This window comes from Gossypium hirsutum, chromosome D13 (genome assembly GCF_007990345.1).
Source record: "Gossypium hirsutum isolate 1008001.06 chromosome D13, Gossypium_hirsutum_v2.1, whole genome shotgun sequence".
Taxonomy (NCBI): domain Eukaryota; kingdom Viridiplantae; phylum Streptophyta; class Magnoliopsida; order Malvales; family Malvaceae; genus Gossypium; species Gossypium hirsutum.
The window spans coordinates 37,095,813-37,115,259 of record NC_053449.1 but is presented as its reverse complement, the minus strand read 5'-3'; the positions used below and the strand labels follow the sequence as shown (position 1 = coordinate 37,115,259).

The 19,447-nt window shown below is 34.8% G+C and overlaps 1 protein-coding gene and 1 pseudogene across 5 annotated transcripts; both read right to left on the bottom strand.

The window, feature by feature from the left end:
• Positions 1-544: 544 nt before the first annotated feature.
• Positions 545-2,988, bottom strand: LOC107918963 (myb-related protein 2-like; annotated as a pseudogene).
• A 7,207-nt stretch (positions 2,989-10,195) lies between these two features.
• On the bottom strand, positions 10,196-18,347 carry LOC107920533 (protein HASTY 1). Of its 5 annotated transcripts, none has more exons than XM_016850279.2 (22): positions 18,001-18,347; positions 16,785-16,886; positions 16,486-16,629; positions 16,309-16,389; positions 16,149-16,218; positions 15,810-15,880; positions 15,571-15,734; positions 15,409-15,480; positions 15,082-15,319; positions 14,806-14,868; positions 14,423-14,713; positions 14,226-14,339; positions 13,996-14,122; positions 13,737-13,906; positions 13,546-13,647; positions 13,086-13,189; positions 12,711-13,002; positions 12,326-12,570; positions 11,467-11,970; positions 11,053-11,347; positions 10,764-10,947; positions 10,196-10,593 (listed from the first exon to the last, which is right to left on the bottom strand). In XM_016850279.2, the coding sequence occupies exons 1-22, from the start codon at positions 18,115-18,117 to the stop codon at positions 10,538-10,540; spliced, it is 3,606 nt and encodes a 1,201-aa protein (XP_016705768.2). In that variant the 5' UTR covers positions 18,118-18,347; the 3' UTR covers positions 10,196-10,537. The 5 variants fall into 5 exon arrangements, with proteins under 5 accessions (XP_016705768.2, XP_040965672.1, XP_016705769.2 ...); XM_041109738.1 differs by having other exon boundaries at positions 13,743-13,906; XM_016850280.2 differs by having other exon boundaries at positions 10,196-10,660; positions 18,001-18,346.
• Between the last annotated feature and the right edge of the window lie 1,100 nt (positions 18,348-19,447).

The following is a 19,447-nucleotide window of genomic DNA, read 5'->3' as shown; positions in this document are numbered from 1 at the left end:
TACATACTACCCAACACAAGTTTATCATATGTAAGAGTTTTAGGCTTGCTAATATACATATCAATTACAATCTCCTAAGTAGCCTTACAAACAAGACTACAACTATCCTAATAAATACCAAGATAAGTATAGAGGTTTTCAAGATATCTTCAAGTCAACTCGATCCAATCTTAATAAAATAGAAAATTCAAATTGCATTGGAACACTTGGATTTGATCCTTATGTGATTTGATTCGATACTAGTAATCTTAATATTTGGGCCAAAATTTTATGGCATAATCAACAATTGCGTAACCCAATGGATTTTAGTTCAAAAGATTGTCAATTTAAATAAGATAAATTATGTCGTAGGTATAACTTGTAACTAGTGTGATAATTGGAACCATAATTGCTCAACAGTTTTTTTTAAAATATATTTTGCTGAAAATAGCTAATTGTTATGTAGTTGTTGCAACTTATAATTTATAAAAGTATATTTTGGTTTAGGTTGAATCAGAGACATCAAACATTTTCGTCACCGATGTTTAATCGAAATTCGATTATAAATATAATGGACTTTGGTGTTGTTCGCTTTCTGTAAAATCATGAAGCTCAACAATGTTTTCAGCCCCAGCTGAGGCCATTGAGATCAAATTGTTTGCACCTTGAAGCTACATCATTTTCTTCATCAACATTTAAATCAAGCTTTGTTGCGAAGTAATGGAGTCCATCTTCTTCATTTCTTCCATTAAACTTCCTTTCAGAAAATCTGCTGCTGTTGCTGTTGAAGCCCTTCCCTTTATCTCCTTGTAATCCTACAGTTATGGACAAATCACTGCCATTGGAGCTTCTATCTGCAATCTTGCCTGTTGAAGACGGAACCATTTTGTTCTCTTTCAGCCCAGTTTGGGGTAGCCATGGATCTTCTGCTACAAGGCTGTAGGGTCTTAAACAAATCCCATTGTTGTGTATTTCTTGGTCTTTCTGAGATCCTTCAATGGAGGTCAAACAGCTATCTATGGAATTTGTTTTTGTTTTCTGGTGGCATAAACCCTGCAACTCTTTCAAATCCATTAGTGTTGAATCCAGGCATTGGTTAGACACTTTAGACACCAGTTCAGATAATTGAAGTTGGGCTGCTTCAAGCCCCATTGAACCCGGATTGTCTTCCAAGACTCTCTTGAGCTTTCTCTAGTACTGACTGTAAGTACTTCCCTTGGGCCTCGATCCGAAACTGTAAATGTCGCTGCACCTCGAGCTGCTCGTGAAGCCGTCTCTGGACTTCAATTTGCATTTGCAGTGCTTCGCCGATTTGTAAGCCTCTGGATTGTTTTATGAGCATCAAAGTCAGTATATGAAAATATATATATAAACGATTGAGACACCATTCATGTTATTACCTGTTTGTCTGAGGTCCAACAGTTGAGTTATTCATCTGAATCCCATTTGCTTCACTCATTTTGTCTGCTGGCATTGCAACCGCACCTATATCCATTGGGTTAAAAGTTATAGCTCCTGACCCTTTATATTTTTGTTTGAAGTACACTAAAAAGAAGGGGAACACAATCTTCTTACCTATTTTGTTACTGCCATTATTAGCTTGTCCATGGGGATTTTTACTGAGCCTGTATTTCTGCAGCCAAAATGTGAGAATTAATTAGCAATTGTTCAACGTGTTATGTTGGAGGCCGATTCTGAACATGTGACAATGAGGAGTTAGATATAAATTACCTGAAGGTGACTCTTGAGATGATACAAGGTAAGGCCTGGAATCCCCATTATTTTCATTACTGTTTTAGGAGTAGCCTCTGCAATGAAAAGGTGTATACGGTTATTTGTACTCGTCCGAAGCAGTTTATGCATGTGGCGGAGACATATTTGGATAAGAAATTACTTACTGTCTGCTCCTCCGAGCTGATTGACAGCTTCAATGAAGCGTTCATGGAGGTCAGGCGTCCACTTCAGTCTGGGCTTGGCATCAGTTGAGAGGACAAGGCCAGAATCTCCAGTTCCATTCCCACCTTGCAGTAACAAATGCCTGTCAGGAATGGCCGTTCTCAAACAAGCCTGGATGTTCTTCCCTTGATGATGATGATGATGGTACATCTTCTATCTCCAAAAGGAACTCAAAGCATGCAAATAGACAAGAGGACACGCTCAAATGTTGCCTCTCCCTAATGCCCAGTAATTACAAGCCAAAGGTGAGCCCAGCCATGATGGCTTTATAAAGCAGGTTTTACAAGAATAGAATCTGGGAAATAGCTACATGGCAACACCATGACCTGATCCATTATTAACAGTGACTGAAACAAAGAGATATTGTTAAACTATGGAAAGCGCTTTGAATTCCTGCAACACAAAACCAACTTTCTAAAAAACACTTGCAAGAACTTGCATTAGATACCGGGAATTGATCCATCATTTTTCCTATTCGTCCCTACTGGCAAAAGCTCCAAGAATCTTATTCCCCCATGGGTGACTTGGATTAGGGGAATCCACTAACTATGTTTTCTCGACTTCAAACAAGATTCTTAGAAACTCTTGTACCTTTGTTCCTCACTATCACACCCCAAACCACATGATATTGTCCTACAAACCGTTTCGCTTGGGGCCATCTGAGTCTCTACAGCGCATCCTAGAGTTTTTCAATATGGAATTGGAGCGATGTCAGGAATACAATTAAGTGATTAAGAATATAATTATCAAATTTTAGTTTTTAACCGGTAAGATTCTTTTGACTGAAGCACCGTGAAAATTTGTAATTAGATACATACAAGAAAATTTTAAAAATTTGAGGAAGAAATATGCTATTCATTGGAGATGATTATTGTTTGGTGGCAAAGGAATGAATTATGGAATGCATTCCACAATCTGTCTACTACACCTCCAGTTTACTACTTAAATGACACGAGCAAATCTATTAAAACAAAAAAAAAACTAAGCACACCAATATCAACCCTTTCCGACTCCAATTAACATAGGTATAATTTAGAAGCTGTAGGAGAGAACTCTTGCCCCTTACTAGGCACCTCGAAGACCCAATGAACACGTGTCTGAAAATATCTGAAAATATTAAATATATTTGTATTTGGCACTCGGTCTGAATAATGTAGTTATAATTTAGGAGCAGGGGTCCCAAATCCTTTGCCTTTGTGGAACTGGCATAAGACAGCCGGCACCTTAAACGGGGAATCCTAAGCACCCGATGAAAAGGAAGGGATTTTGTACTTGCATTTGTTGAAAAAACATGACAAACCCTGGCCCTGAAAACGACAAGTTGCCATTGACCTTAATGCTTTTGTCTGGTTTTTTTCTTGATTCTCTTTCTATGAATCTATACGCTCTTCTTTCTTCATTTCCATTACTTACTTAAGAGCTTATCTTAATTAACCAATTATAAGTGGCTTCTCAAACATCCTTCTTATAGATATATATAGAAATGTCAGCCTAATGCAGAAATATACATGCTTAAACTTGGGAGTGTAGTTTCTTTCTGTTTCGTATTCTTTGTTATTCATTTCTGTAATATTCTGTTTATTTCTTCAATCAATGTGGTAAATAATATTCATTTATGCCTACATCCTCTATAAATGAGATATAATTAAAATGAAAACAAAAAAGAAGCCAGAGAGGGAACTAGTTTTGGCGATAATGAAGGAATTATATGATATTATTAATATTATATGATATTATTAATCTCTTTTTGGCCAGAATATTACTGTTTAAAATAAAAAAGAATAATATCTGCACGATCAACAGCTAATGAGGAATAAATTCGTAATATTAAGTTATGGAGACCAAATCTGGAAAATAATATAAACCAACAAATATAGAGAAAATTTAATAAAAATTGTTGAAGAATAGGAATGTATATATATATGCTGACTGCTGATGCCCACATTTTTACCACTTTACCAATAAAGGCCCATTTCCAACTTTATTTACGGAAATGGGCCACTTTTTTTATTATTTACTGGAATTGGCCGAAAACACTAAAACGCGTCTACATAAGAGCATTTTAGGGGAAAATTCTAGTAAAACGTGTCCCTGAGGGAGCGATTTTTTCACGTCAGCACAAAACGCGTTGACGTGGCAAAATCGCTCCCTCAGGGACGCGTTTTAGCTCATATTTTTCTAGGGTTAGGGCTATTTGCATGTTAAGTGCCTAGGTTTTTAGGTTTTAAGGTTTTAGGTTTTTGTTAAAATAATTTAAGGTTTTATTTATTTAAGGTTTAAGAGTTTTAAAAAATAAATTAGGGTTTAAAGTTTTTTTTAAAAAATTAATTAAATTAGATTTTAGGAGTTTTAGATAAATTAATTAAATTAGGTTTTATTAAATGAAACCATATAAAAATAGTTTGTACAAATATATTTAAAAAAATCAATGTATGTATCGGTTGAAATCAGTGCCACATGGGGGTGATCGACGGTTACGCACTGGATTCCTTTTTGGTTCAGCTTTCGACGGGGGGTTGTGGTTGTTCTGGTTGTGGGTGTTGGGAGGATGACCCACCTTGATAGAATAAAGAATGCGAAGGTGTTTGCATCACTCATTGTGCAAATGTTTGAATCCTATAAGGCGATGGGGATTGGAAATGAGATGAGCTCCCCGGCAGTTCCTCGTGCGATCCCTCCTGCGACGATGGCCTATATATTGTCGGTTGAGTTGGAGTCATCGGGAAAGGAGATGCATTGGGCCATGCATACCAACCTGGCATAGGACTGGGAAAAGGAAATATATAAGGGCTAGGATACATATAAGGGCTAGGATACGCACTTGACATAATCTGAAGGGGATGTGGTGTGGGCGTCGTCACTTGAGGCGTTGGGCCCGGTGATTGTGTGGGCGCTGTTGATGGGCCCATTCCGTCATCCCTTCTCCTTGGATTTAAAGGGCTCGATTATTCCCTTTCGACATGGATTTCTCGACGCCTTTGCTCTTCCGAGAGCAAATATGGCTTGCCATGGATCCTAAACCATGGCATGTAATCAGCGCGCACGCTAACTCTGGAACGATGATCGGTTCGCGAGTAGGTATATGATCATACCGATTTTCCCAAATTTCGATATATTCCAAGAAGAATACCGGCCAATGCGTATTCGATTATTGTAAGTCGATTTTGTGCTCATCATCGAGCACCTCAAGTGTCACAAGAATCGGTGGTTGGAATCCAAATTGCCGCAACACTTATCCGTCTGGTGCATCTCGACAGTAGCATAGTTGACCAATGTGACATTAACATGCCAAATGTTTGGATTTTGAAAGAATTCATCCGGAATTACTGCCCGAATTGTCGGATCCTCGTATGGTGTCCATTGAAACTATATGAATGTGATAAAAACATTAGTTGTATACATAGTACTAAATACTAAATATGAAACGACTATGTTATGTATATATATTTTATTTAATCCTTACATGCGTTTCTGATTGTTGGTCTAATAGAAGCCGTATATCTTCAAGAGTGGTAGGTATTCCAACATAACTCACCGAATGGTTCCACCTAATTAAATAATATTTTAGCATAAAATTATATTTTAAATCTATGTAATAATTGTAAAATCTAATATAAGAATGTATATGGGTAGTTCAGTCGATGACGTAAAAATGGAAAGCGAAACCAAGCCCGTGATTCTAGTAGTGATAGACAACCTCCGATTTTGGCTTTATTTGGTTTCGTCGCCCTGCACATCTCCCGGTACAATATTTCCAACAAGGTAAACCTCCAACTTAGTTCGCCAACTGCTCTAAAATCAACAAGTTTCAACAGCCACCTCAGATGTACGAGGTTTCGTGACAAGTCCGACATCAGATTACCTCCAATGATCTCAAGGATGTATGTCCGAGCATATCGTGTTCTTTCTACTTTAGTCGAATCATTCCTCGGCTCCAAGAATGGGTCTTATAACCAGCCCATCTCGATCCAACCCCGTTAATATTATTCGGAATCGCACCCAAAAGATCGTAGCATATAGCTCCCCAATCAGCAGATTGAACGGACCTGGTGAGTACAGACCCATCCACCGGCAATCTCAATTGTAATTGCACGTCCTCTAAAGTGATGGTACACTCTCCGCATGGAAGATGAAATGTGTGCGTCTCGGGTCTCCACCTCCCTATGAATGCGCTGATGTGTTTCGGCTCCAACTAGCACCCCCGGCCTATATTGGCCACGTGCCAAAAACCCGCTTCCCTCAAGTAATTTTCTATCAACGGTGATGGAGGACCTGACATATTACAAATATAACATTGTAACACCCGGTCTACAGGTTGTTATAAAAAAATTATGAAATAAAAATTAATTAAAATTACATAAATGAAAAAAATATTAAATAAGATTCAAAAATTGAAATTAACCCTTACCATTTTCATTTGTTCGATAGAGATATGTTTATGATCGAGACGAATTAATCCCTCGGTCATTGCTAACACGATCAAATATTTTTAAAATTATAAAAAATAATACTAATTTAGAAAAAAAATTAAAGGAAATAATTAATTAAAGACAGCTTTGAGAAATTTAGGGAGAAATTTGAGAGCTTTTTTGAGAATTTTGGAAGAGATGTTCGTGTGAAAAAAATAGGATGAGGGTTTTTATAGTTTTTTTTTACCGTTGGACCCCCAAATGGTCAAAATTTTAAATGACCATCGGGGGTCAAAAACACGGGCTAAAACGCATCCTTGAGGGAGCGATTTTGCCACGTCAGCAAAGCACGTCCACGTCAACGCGTTTTGTGCTGACATGGCAAAATCGCTCCTATGTGGACGCGTTTTGGTGTTTTTGCTCATTCCAATAAATAATAAAAAAATGACCTATTTTCGTAAATAAAGTTAGAAATGGGCATTTATTGGTAAAATGGTCAATAAAATGAGTGCTTGAAAATTTTCTAAAGAAAACAAAAATTACATTGGCATGTGTTTCAAAACAATTATAAGCTATAAATTGTTGCATTTATGTTTAATATTTGTATTTCAAACATTTTTATTATACAATTATAATAAAATATATAATAACTCAATTCAGAATTTAACTTGGAATTCAATTCGATTATCCAACCCAAAATACCTATGATTCAAGTAACTCCAAACACTCTATTTTGGGGGCTTCGACTCTGTTTCTGAACTAGGACACCATCCCCCTCCATCTTAACCTCCGTTGACCCTATGTATAAACAATTTTCAAATATAAATATGAGAATATCAACTTTTAATATCTTACCCAAAAAAAAAAACCTTTGAATACACTTTTAAAAGGTATAATGATTTATTTGATTTTTTAATTTTACAAAAAAATATTATTTTATTCTTAAATTTAAATTTTCACCACTTTTAATCTTTAAACTTGTGTTAGTTAATATGTGTTAACTTTGCTGACATGTTCTCACATGAATGTAACGTTAGCAATTAATTATTTTTTTAAAAATAAAAAATTTAAAAAATATAATATTTTTAAAAAGGTATAAATATATATTTTTAATATTTTTAATTTAAAAAAATAATTGCTTACATAGCATACACGTGAAAGTCTACGTATATGTCATGTAAACAAAATTAAAAGAATATTAACTTTTTCATTCATTTTTAAATAATTTGATAAATGATTCAAATTAAAAAAAAAAGTAAAAATTTAAATGAAAAACTAAAATAATTTTTGAGTAGATATGATACTTATACCCAACAAAACTCCATTTCCCAATGTGCGGCATTTTTGGAAAATCAATTGATTCTGAAATGTGAGGATGCAGTTTGAGAGAATCTAAGAATAGCTTTAGACAGTTATTAATAACAGAATCCGAAAACTGTTTGGTGGAATATGATTTGAGAATAGGCTAACAGTCATGTTATAGTTATTTGCAATTTAGTCCGTAAGCTGTAAGTACAGATATAATAGGGAATTTTGACATTTAGTTCTAAGAGGGCCTATTAAACGATTAAATTGTTGAATAAAAGAATGGCAACCGATATGCTTTACTAATATTCTCCCACCCTCTCTTTCCATATCACCTAATTTTTCTGTTTTTGATCATCATTCATCAAATAGAAACAAAGAAAAACAAAAATCACAAATCAGGTACCCAATATCGATATGTGTTTCTTGTGCTCTTTTTAATTTATGTGTTTGTTAAGCACTTACAAAGTTTTGTCCAACACAAATTTAAAGGCTAAATTACACTTAAGGTCACCAAGTTATTATTAAATTTACGTTTTGATAACTAAACTTTTAAAAGTTACATAATGGTTACTAAACTATTCGAAAAATCAATGGGCTGTTAAGTTTTTTTTTTTAAAAAGTCCGATGACTGAGCTCCAAGCGACGGTTCAACAATCGGTACAGTGAATCAATATCCATCAACGAACAGAAGAACATACCTTACACATAAGTCGATCATACAGTCAATATTTATTTCATAAAAAATAAAACTAAATTGTGAAATAGAAGGGAGAGTAGAGCTTTCGATTAGTGTTGGTGGTGTGAATAGAGAAAGTCATACAACAGTGATTTTAACACCCAATGACTTGAATGAAAATTTTTAAATAATTTAGTAACAATTTTGTAATTTTTTGAAGTTAAATAACCAAAACGTAAATTTACTAATAGAATTGACCTTGAGTGTAATTTACCCTATTTTAAAAGAAATAAACAACGGCAAGGCAACTATTTCAACATGATATATATATGGTTTCTTTCTGCTTTTGAGATTAACTGAAGATGTTAAAATTACCCAACATATCTAAACCATGTCTTTAGATTGAACCCAACTTAAAATATGTATATTTCCATTTATCAGTTGTTATTATGTTGACAGAAAAAGTATTTTTGTTCAGATAAAACAAGTACTTCACTTGATATCCAAAAAGTTAAGTGCATGTAAATAAACCATTTGTAGGACGAAAAATACAAGCTTTAAGTACTTGATATTTCGTGTCTGTTAAGGACCCAATCATCATCTTCCCAACATTTCGGTACATAAAAAGTTACTTAACATTCCCTGATGGTGTCAAACCGAAAGTTCAGTACGGGTGTACGTCATGTTGTCCATAAATCGACCATTTTATACATCAAACTCCATTGTATGATACCAGCGTGACACAAAAGAACATAATACACGATAGCGAAATATAACTAGAATACTTAACACACAAATACCGACTATCCGAAACAAAATATAAATAATACAGACACTAATGATTAACAGTTACTGCATTTCAGGCCAATATTTGTTCTTCCTTGTACTAAAAGCTTAATATAATTTCACCCCTTTTTTTGCCAAAGACTAAAAAGAAGAAGTTATGAAAAGAGCAAACAGAGCACCATAACCAGATGAGAATATTAGGTTAAAAGGACTAGTTTTAATCATAAGCAAGACACACGTGTGAGATTCTTATTGGCCACTCAACACAAGCATTGGCTAAAATGGAAAAGTGAGAAATGACCACGGAATGTTATTCCATTGTTGAAAAGAAGGCCGAAGTCTTGTTTATTTTTTCCAGATTCCCATGCATGGAACAGGAATGTAAGAATCTTAACTCAAACTAAAGCCACTGAGTCATATTCTCAAGTGAAGTGTTTTTTTTTTTTGGGGGGGGGGGATTATTCCTCTCTACTCAAAGCCACAAAAAATGGATTCCCTCCCCATCTTCTCTTTTTCTTTTCACCAATTTTTTTGGTAGAAAAAAAAAGTTTGAGAACAGTGAAAGAAGTTGTAGATGCTTTGATTTGAACTTTATATGTGTTGAATGTCACTGTCGTCAACTACATATACCAAGTTCTTTTAGATCAGTGAAAACTAATATAGATGTTTTTCATTTAGGCATGAGATTGGGATTATATATTATGCCACCCTCCCACTGCTAACCCAAATATCCTCAAATTAACTTAAAATTCTTTTATGATAGAGTTATAAGTTTAAAAATTATTATTATTATTATACTCGGTGCTAAATATAAGAGTTAAAAAAAACTACTATTATACTTGATGTTAAATATAAATATGTCAAATATGAGTTTATTATACTCGGTGTTAAATATAAATGTCACTAACACTTTAAAAAATAGAGTTGAAACAACATATTATAGTGAAGCTCATGGCGTTGAAGTACACATGTCCATGGACAAGCTGGACCACAGCTCAATTTTAAAAAAGTTCTCATTTTTACTGTTCATATATATTATAAAATATAAAAAATTATTTTATATTAAAAATATACATAAAAATTAAATGAAAATTTTGATTGGAATAATAAAATTGAAAGTTTAAATAAAGGAATATCAGATTCGAAGGTTGCCACCTCCGTACATACAATCATCCAAAAGATGTAAGAAATATTAGAACATAAATGGTGGCAGAATCATATGAGCAATGCCATATACTTCTATTTGAAACAACAGAGTCGGTGGATGAATTGATTGCATAACCTCTATTAAATAGCAAAAATGGAGCTTCACTATACCTCGCTGTATAACTGTGTCTGTCGAAGATGTTCGCCTTTCTTTTTCTGGCTTAAACTTTCTGTACAATACTAAAACCCAAAACCCTTCACAAAATAGCTGCCAATCCTACAGTTTCCCCCTCATCGATTCTATTTTCTGGAGCATTGACTGAACTACGTGGCCTTGCTCAGAGGTGGAACATAATAAACTAGTAAGCACATGATCATTGAACTTACTCGGAGGTTCCTCCTATTCCGAGTTCAAGATTAGAAAGGTTAGGAAGAAAAAAAGAATAACTAGAACAACCCTTACTCAGATTAGAGTGTGCTTCAATGAAAAATGGAGTGCTTACCTGTAACATTTGTTATAATGTTTACACATTTCTGAGCAGCAAGAGCCTTTAAGTTGTTCCCGGTAGCTAATAAAAGGAAGCTCTTCATAAGCTGCTTTTGTTCTTTCGGACTAGCCGTCTTTGTCAAGGCTTCTTCAAAGGCATGTAAGTCATTGGGGCTAATACATGGGAGGGAGAGTAAAATCTGGAATAGTCCAATAAAGATGTCCTTCAGTTAGTGTTTCAAGACGCTTGTATGATCATAGTGTATCCACTTAATACTTATGAAGTGATTAGATCTGAAACTAACCTTCCTGGGGCCTGGATCTCTGTTACATAGATATATGAATATGTCACGACAGAGACTAACAAGATCGGCACTGATAACAGCATTTGACTCAAGGGCCAGACCTTGAATGACAGCAGAAAATAGATCTCTCGAAACATATTCCCTGAGATCCACATTATTCGTAAATATAGCTAGAAGAACTACAGCAGCAGAGAAAGCACAAACTTTGGTCACTGCTTCACTGTCGGTCCAAGAAAATGCTTCTAAAGAAATCTGCAACACTGGAATTGCCAGGCTCTTGTGCTTTAAAAGGAAACTGCAATAAGAAGCGACTGTTTAGAAAACTAGATTTTATGGAACAGAATAAATATTTAAGATGTGCAAGTATAACTGCATGTAAATATAAAATAAATAACTAATGAGCGTATTTCATACCTGGCCATAGAGCTCGAAGCAAATGCATCCAAATCTTTCAGAGAAGATGTGTCGACGTGGCCAACATGGCCAGCATGTTCTAACGAAGGAAGGCTGGCATTTAATCCAGATGATGCTATAGTAGAGAGGAGTGAACATATCTCACGAGTTAAATCTCGAAGCAGTTTCTCCTCCATTACTTCCACTTTCAAGTCAGACCCGGTGAGAATCCCATGATTATCGGGGACATTTGCTCGGCCTTCGTGCAAAAGACTGGACCATGAACAGCTTAGAGCTTGCTGACAATGAACAAATAATGGGTGCAGTAGCCTTTCAAGCCATACCTCCCACATGTCCAGAGGACAGGACTTAATTAGCGGAATCAAAATAGAATGAACAAGCAGCCGTGTATGTCTGAACTCCATTGACTGTATATTTTCTATTAGAGTTAAAGCAACAATATCAATGTCAATGCACTTGAAAAACGGATCCCCGATGGTTGTAGATAGGCCCAATACATTGTACCTATGATTATGAAAGACAGGTCAGCACCAATTTGAAAAGACATGATGAGCAGATGATGACTGAAGTATGCCAATTAAAAATATTAGTTCGATTTTCAGTCAAGTAGTTGCATTCTATGTTGCTCCAACTCTTCATTTTACTTGTAAGTACCCGTGTCTAACGCATATTCAGACATAAGTGTAGAGATATGACCCCCAAAGACCCTCCAAACAAATGAAAAAACTAAGAAAAAATGAACATACCTGTATCTGACACTCCCACTTGAGTCAAAGTAAAATGGGACAAGGTAAAATCTCGTTGCTAGTACACTAACCAATTTCGTAAGTTAGAGATGTACAGAGATGCCATTACTTACCCACTGTCTCGAATACCCTTTAGCCAATTTCGTATGTCAGCCTCGTTTGGTTTGATATATCCTTCCTTATTCGTATCAAACTGAGATCCATCTACAAAAGTTAATGCACCCTTTGACAATTTTGGGTTCCCACCACCAAGAAGACTGGATTGTTCCACATCACTCATGCTCATTGCCGATTTGATTTCTCCGGGTAACATTTGGAATACAGATGGTGACCAAAGGGAATGTATACCACGAAGCAGCTGCAGATGGAAAACAATGTTTTAAGGTTATATTCTCGATGAGATTCAGTTGATACCAACTGGTCCTCATTAAGTAGGCAATACAACAAGGAAAAAATCCATAAGAAAATAAAGGTTGATTCTCAAACACGATAGCATACTTTTAAGAGAGGAGGAAGCATCCACGGCAGATGAGAAGCTAATGGATGTGGAGTAGAAATTGCTGTTGAGCTGTTCTGTAAGTTAGAATTGCCTTTCCTTGTTCCGCTCCTCTTAAGTGCTTTCTCGAAGAATGTCACAGTGTGGAAAAGTGACCACATAAATGCTCTCTCAGAGCATAAACCAACTAGACCAAGAGGTTCAGACAAGTAATTATTTTGCCACTCTATCTGCATCCACTGTTGGCTCAAAGGTTCGAGTAACCATGCCAAAACTTCTTGCTGCTGTTGAATCCTGCTCCATTTCAAGAAAAATTCAATAATAAGAAAGAAAGAAAAAGGCTGACTTCACGAGACATACTTTAAGCAAGTAATTACCCTGCAGTAGAAGCCATGACAAGAAATGCTTCACCAAGAAGATTATGTTCACTACGAAGCAAACGACCTTCTCTTTGCAAACATGCCATCATATCAGCAATACCCTGCGTAAGAATATGATAGCTATAAAAGTCAATTATCTAAACCTTTGTGATAAGTTCGTATCTACTAAAATATTAAGGCTCTTGATTATACTATTCACCTATTCCTTCTAAAAATAAGGAATGGGAGTTCATATTTAACAGGTTTTTAACCATAGCCACAAGCTAGAATCTCATTATTAGTACAAAAGAGTGGTCTTGTGGAATTTTCTGCAGACTGGAAACTGGCAATCTAATGCTTCTGCATCTGAAACTTTTATTTCAGCTTGAAATTATCTAAGTCAGCATTTTGAAACTTCAAAAAGCTACAATCAAATATATTATCATTTCTTGACAGATAAAAAAGAAACACCTGTCACCTTCATATGAGGCAGAATACTTTTATCAGCAGCTTTTGCTATTCGAATAAATGACGTAGAAATCTGCAACCTTGCATGTCGTGCACTGCTCGTTGAAGGATCCTACAAAACAAAAGATTCAGGAAAAAGGACAATTCTAGGTCCATATTGTGAGTAATAGGGTGAAACAAAGATAAAACTAAAAGGAGAACCTTAACAATAAAAGGAAGTGAATTTAGGAGCTCAAAAAGCTTATTGATGACACTGGCAACTGCATCAGGAAAATACTTGAGGAAGGGACCCATTGCTTCTAGATAGTGGCCAAGTACTTTCACAAGGGCTGGCTCAGTCCAATTCAAAGAAAGAAGTTCCCGAAGTAATCCTTCAATTTGCAGTAAATGGTGTTGTTCAGTAGGTATTGTATGATAAACCGAGAGCCTCTAATAAAATAAGAAAAAACTGTCAGCAAACCTTCAAATATTCTACATAAAGCCAGGTGAACTTCTGAACTACCCCCGGCAAACTCATTTGATCCGTCAAAAATAGAGATGATAACATTTTCAAGAGCCATTTGCATGCTTTCCATCATAGCCAAGTCCTGAAAAGTTGGAAAAGATAATAACGACGAAGCTTCTAAGCCTGAAAACATATGGAAAAGGTGTCACAGGAAGGACTGAAATGAAAAGGGTTGGCAACCAAACCTGAGCTGGCATTGGAGAATTCAAGAGGCTCTTAATGATCATAATAATTCTTACGGAAACTTTAGCACCAGCCACAAGAGGCTTGTTTGACGCAATAAACTTGATTAACTCAAACTGCAACTTAGATATGCTTTTACAATCAAAAGTACCCAAATATAGATCTAGATAAAAACAAATCTGAGGTTAACAGAGCCTACCAGCCTAGAACGGTACTGGCCAAAATCACCCTTGCTTTCAAAATCATCACTCCACAATTCCAAAATCCCCGGAGAAAGGGCTGTTTCAGTCATGAGCTTTTCTTTCTTAAGCATGCGTTGGAAAGATATATCGAGAATTGTACTACAAATACCGTCATTCAGAAAACTTAAAATCTTTCTCTTTTCTTCATCAACCTGAGCCAAAGTAGAGTCCACATTGGTAGCAGTCAACCCATCTCCAGATGAATGTACTGAAAGCTTTGGCTTTGACATTGCATCCCTCAACAGCACCTGGAGAAACAAGCCAACATGAAATTTATTCAAAGTCAGCTATTTGTTATTCATGCTTTGCTATTACAAAATTTACAGAAATTTCCACATACCAACCAAAATTGCAGGGATTGGTAATGAAGAGCTAGCTTAAAATGTTGAAAAAACCCAAGCATCTGAAAAGATAAAATTAGATCATAATCAGAAGATATTACTCATTAAACAAAAGTAGTGAAAAAATAATTAGCAAATGAAAATGTTACACGATCTTGGCATATAAACTGAAACATGTTAGAAGACTTGTTTGTAAATATACAAGTTCAGTTGAATTAAAAGATAAAAAGTAGTAATTTTATAAAACAAGGCCATAATCTTCTGACAGTCATTACCTGCTGTAAATAGAGTGAGAATGTAGTGCTATCTCCAACAATACATTGCAAGTTTGAGGAACCCAAAGACACCATACTTTCACATACATATTCCACAAACTCGTAGTCACTTTCATCTATAGCCCCACCAGCTGGGCTAGATCTGACCAAAAATTCTCGGGATACGTTCATCAAGATTTGAATGATGCTAATCATTGCGGAATCGAAGTCGGAAGCAGAGTCATCCACAGGTCTCTTTCTGCATGTCAGAATCAAGAGATCCCAATGTCAAGCAGTAGTCTTCTAGGAGAAAACCTATATCTTAATCATGCAAACCATAAAGCATACCTTGGAGAGACAAGTTTGAAAAACTCGCAAGCATGAAGCTGAAAATCAGGAGAAGAAAGTAGAAAACCGCACCTGTGAAAATAGGGAAGTAAGAGTAAGGAAGGGACTGCATCAACTATTAAAAATCTCATCTCTTGATAAGTGAAAAGAAGAATATCATACCCGTGAATGATGCCATATTTAGAAAGATTGGACAAAGGAGCCCATTCAGCATAGGCATTAACAGCATTTAAAGTAGCTGTTACAGCAGCTGCATGCTGTTTTGCAATATCAAGTTGTTGTCTACCCACCTCATTCATTGCAGCTCCAAAATGCCTTTCCAGTAACTGTATCAAGAGTTAAGGATAATAAAATAATGCTAAAAGAATCAACTAATGTTCTAGGAAAAGATGGAGGCATACAGTGTACAGTAGTGGCAAAATTTCTGGCAAAGATTGAGTAAGCCCACGTAACAGTAACCTACGCCGATCACCTGAATAATAAATTTGATTCCAGAGGGAGAAGATACACCAGTATGAAACAAAAGAAGCTTAAAACATCATATGATATATAATATCACTCCCTTGTAATAGAAAGTGAAGAAAGAAAGGAGAGAAGAGAAAACAAATATGCGTTCCATTTCTTAAGTTTCTAAGAAAGCAGCATTTTGAGATCTTGGCTTGGGATCTTGGGAGCCAAAAAATATGAAAACATTCAGTTTTAGAACAAAAATAAAATCTCAGTCAAGGTAGACTATAAACCTTCCAAATCTTCATTGTGGACCGTAATATCTTCAGGTAGCCATCTCAGCATCATGGAGACCAATTCAGCCTAAAACATAAAAAATTGGCAAAATCATCCAATGCATGATTCAAGAATACAAAAAGACCACGACTACATGTATGTTACAAGGAGCTTTACTTGTACAGGGCCTTTGCTGGATAGGGAAACAAGAGAGGGAAGCAGCTCCTGCCAAAGATTTAGAAATTCTCTTCTAAAAATCTGTAAAAATGCATATACATATATGGTTATATAACTGATAAATGATAATCAGATTCACATATAATAAGTCAAAAGCCAAGGCAATGTGGTGAAAACCTCAGCAACAAGTGCAGCAGTTTGACTTTTCAAAGCCCATTCTTCACAATTGTCTGCAATTTCTGACATTAACTCAAAAGTAGCATTTGCAAAGTTTCTATGTTCTAAAGGACCAAAGTCCTCCCACCGAAACCGAACCAAGTGCTGCACAGAGATTAAGATGATAAGAATCTTATTGTCAAGACTCAAGACAAAGATTTAGCATCATAATTAAACATATTGGTACCCAGAAATTAATCTTTCAAAGTGAGCACTCAGCGTGAACCGAAAAGGGGGAAAAACAGTGAATGAGCTTGAACCTGTAGCATTTTAAATGCATGCAAGCGAATCTCTGAAGACCAATCTTTTTTCACTAAACAGAATGATGTGTTTGCCAAAACCCGTATATCTCCTGCTTTAATCTGTGAATATTTAAGAGATATAAATCACTTAGGTCAAGATATGAAAGTAAATGCTGCACTACATTAGATCCTGCAATCATTCGTAGACTAAAGTAGACACTAATTTGCAAGGTATGCAGACAACTTTCTCAATCATCATTTACTAAACTCTTTTCACAGGATACCTTTAGCTGTCTATTTAGGGAATCTCTCCTTCATAGTTATTACAGTTCACTTTTACTAATCACGAAAGGAAGTTGATCAACCAAACACTATCCTAAACGATATAACAGAAACCCTAAAAACTAATTGCTTCCAAATCATAGTAATGAATTTCAGCAGGATGCTCAATTATTCATCCTAGTTGCCGAAGCCCCAAAATCTCAATCATATTATTAATGAAGCATCAAAATGTCACAAAGTGGAATCATTTCTAAACAGTTAAAACCATTCTAAGGATTCAAACTTCGATCAAATTTCAAATTACGGCTTGCTGTCAAAATTTCAATAGCACAAACTTATGGAACAAGTGCAAACCCGATCGCAGATGGTCAAAACTTATCCCAATCTTCATATAAACATTGAATATTTACTGATCATAAGATGCTGAAAATCACAAAATAAAAGAGAAAATGCAGGTAGAAACTGCAAAAGGCAGATTTTGAAACCTCTATAGAGACCAAAAGTCAATCAATTCCTGCTCAAAAAAATGGATATCGAAAAACCATTTTGCAAAAATGAAAAAAAAAACAAAGGGAAAGAAATACAAAGATCATACCATTATTGTAAAAAAATGCAAAGCTGAAAATGGAACTATCAGTTCCATAAAAGCAAAATACAATGACCCTCTAGATTAAACCCTTAAACTCACTTGAACCAGTAATCAATCTTAGGAAAAAAGAAAAAAAAAACTGGAATTCATAAATTTTCCAGCTTTACATAAATCCAAACCCAGTCAAATGAATTAAAGTTGGAAATTTTCACCAATGACATAAACTTTCAAATAAGTATTCTTTACATCAAAGTTGATCAATTTACATTCAGAAACAAACAATTGAGAAAAATACATACATTCTATATGCGTGTATATATATATATATATAGAGAGAGAGAGAGAGAGACAGAGAGAGAGTACGGATTCAAGGTAAGAAACGGCAGCTTTGCGAGCATCGGGAGTGGAGTTCCAATCAAAAGCAGCAACAATGGCTCTGGCCACATTGTTTGCTATGCTGTTGTTGTTGGCTTCATCCATTGTTTTCTCTGCTCTTGCTTTTACTAAAACTATAATGTTTCAGGGTTTCCCGTCTTGAACAATATTGTTTTGGGGATTGTTTATTGAAGGCTCTACCTTTGATGGTTGAAGATTTCAAAGAAAATAGTGAAAGAATGTGTTCTTTTTGAAAGAAGGGGTTTATCAAAGTCAGGAAAGGTTTTAACTTCTAACAGTTTTCGCATAATCGTTCGCAGATTGCAGTGATGCTTATTCATATTTAAACCCCTTTTATTAACTCAAATTCAAAAAATTATAAAATATTATTAATTTATTTTAAAAAAATATTTAAATCATTGATAAAACCGGAATTTTTCGTTCCGACCGCACCAATTGAAAGAGTTTTTTTCATTTCTCTTCTCCACTTCAGTTTTTTAATAAAACAACTTGAGAATAAAAATTCTAAAAATTTTCTTCTCTCATCTTTAATCATTAAAGTCTTTTAGTCATTAACAGATATTGTTCCACCATATTTTTCATTATGGAATTAATATTTGAAGCTCATCCATCATATTTTTAAAAAATAATTTAACAACTTAATAATATATATGACAACTTTTATTTCGTAATTTTTAAATTAAAAGATTAAAATATAATTTTATTTAATTCGATTACATTTTAACTATAGTTATCCTTTCTTTTAAAAGAATAATTTTTCTCACAACTACGTAGCTTAGAAGTTCTTAAAAGATTGATTTATTATTATTATTTCGCAGCAAAAAGTAAATGGGTCACAACTTTTTCTTTTTCTTGCCATTTTCATTCCCATTTTAAGTGTAACTAATATTATCAGTGAAAGAGTTTTCTTAAAAGGGAAAATTATAGCATTTTTTCAAAAAGTAATAATAAGGTAAAAATATAGTTCTATTTGTTTTTTTCCTTTAATTTTATTGATTCTTCCAATAAATTATATTTCATAAATTTAAAATTCTTAATAAATTATAAAGAAACAAATAATATCATCTTAAACTTAATTCTAAAGTTTTTTAACACCGCTGACAAAATATAATATAATAATCATATATATTCTATTTGCTCCAATTTCTATTAATCTAAACAAGGTATAGTTTGGAACACACACCATTAAGAACTGATATATAAAAATATACACGAGTAAAATTATTCCTCAATGTCCCAACAATATATCAATGCGGTATTTTGGGTAAAAAGAATAACAACATATAGATGAGCTTTTTTGGGTAAAAAGAACACAAAAAAGGAGAGAGAGAAAAAAAGAGTATAGAAGAACAAAAAAGATTTGAACCCTTCAATGCCATTTTAACAAAATAATCTGTATGGAAACAAGAAGCTG

Bases quoted from the DNA above. Each gene is read 5' to 3' on its own strand.
- LOC107920533 (XM_016850279.2), bottom strand. From the start codon at position 18,117: ATGGATGAAGCCAACAACAACAGCATAGCAAACAATGTGGCCAGAGCC. The intron at 16,219-16,308 runs GTAAAGCTCCTT...TTTATGTTTTAG, and splicing joins CCAGCAAAGGCCCTGTACAA to GCTGAATTGGTCTCCATGAT. The intron at 13,648-13,736 runs GTTCTCCTTTTA...TTTGTTTTGTAG, and splicing joins CACTTCCTTTTATTGTTAAG to GATCCTTCAACGAGCAGTGC.